Raw genomic sequence first — 629 nt, forward strand, 5'->3', positions numbered from 1 at the left:
CCTTCTAACTATTAATAATTAATTATTAATCAAAAATAATAAAATAAAATATTCGCTAACAATAATGTAACGTAATTAAATTATTTTAATAACTAAGTTGAACTAAATTAATCTACCAAAACACAACAAAAATCACCCACACATATGCACCGAAATTTACACTTCTTTTTTAAACAAAAAAATTAATTGAATTTGACTGGTTCATCTAGCATTTCTCATTGAGCAGTATTGATAAAAAGCGTTAGGGCATGAGATCTCTGTTATATATTATTCAAGCCGAAAATGCAAGTATTGGCAACAGAAAATTAAGATGACGATGAAAAATCCATTTTTGTTATTTGCAGAGCGCAAACCAAACTGCAATGCACCTGGATCAGGATGCTATGATCCTCGATTCATCGGTGGAGATGGAAGAGTGTTCTACTTCCATGGAAAGAGCAATCAGCACTTCAGTCTCATCTCTGATTCCAACCTTCAAATCAATGCTCGCTTCATCGGACACAGGCCAGCCGGCAGAGCCCGCGACTACACCTGGATCCAGGCTCTTGGCATCCTGTTCAACTCTCAAACCTTCTCAGTCGAAGCCACCAAGGCGGCCCAATGGACCGATACCGTTGACCACCTTATGT

General features: G+C 37.7%; 1 protein-coding gene across 1 annotated transcript in view; it reads left to right on the forward strand.

Moving 5' to 3' along the window:
- Nucleotides 1-629, forward strand: part of LOC107621856 — a gene marked incomplete in the record, with an annotated part of 5,091 nt that overhangs the window by 3,764 nt on the left and 698 nt on the right. Inside the window, 1 exon segment of the mRNA XM_016323841.2 lies at nt 345-629. Within this exon segment, the coding sequence (XP_016179327.1) occupies nt 345-629 (285 nt within the window).

Source organism: Arachis ipaensis, chromosome B10 (genome assembly GCF_000816755.2).
Source record: "Arachis ipaensis cultivar K30076 chromosome B10, Araip1.1, whole genome shotgun sequence".
NCBI lineage: Eukaryota > Viridiplantae > Streptophyta > Magnoliopsida > Fabales > Fabaceae > Arachis > Arachis ipaensis.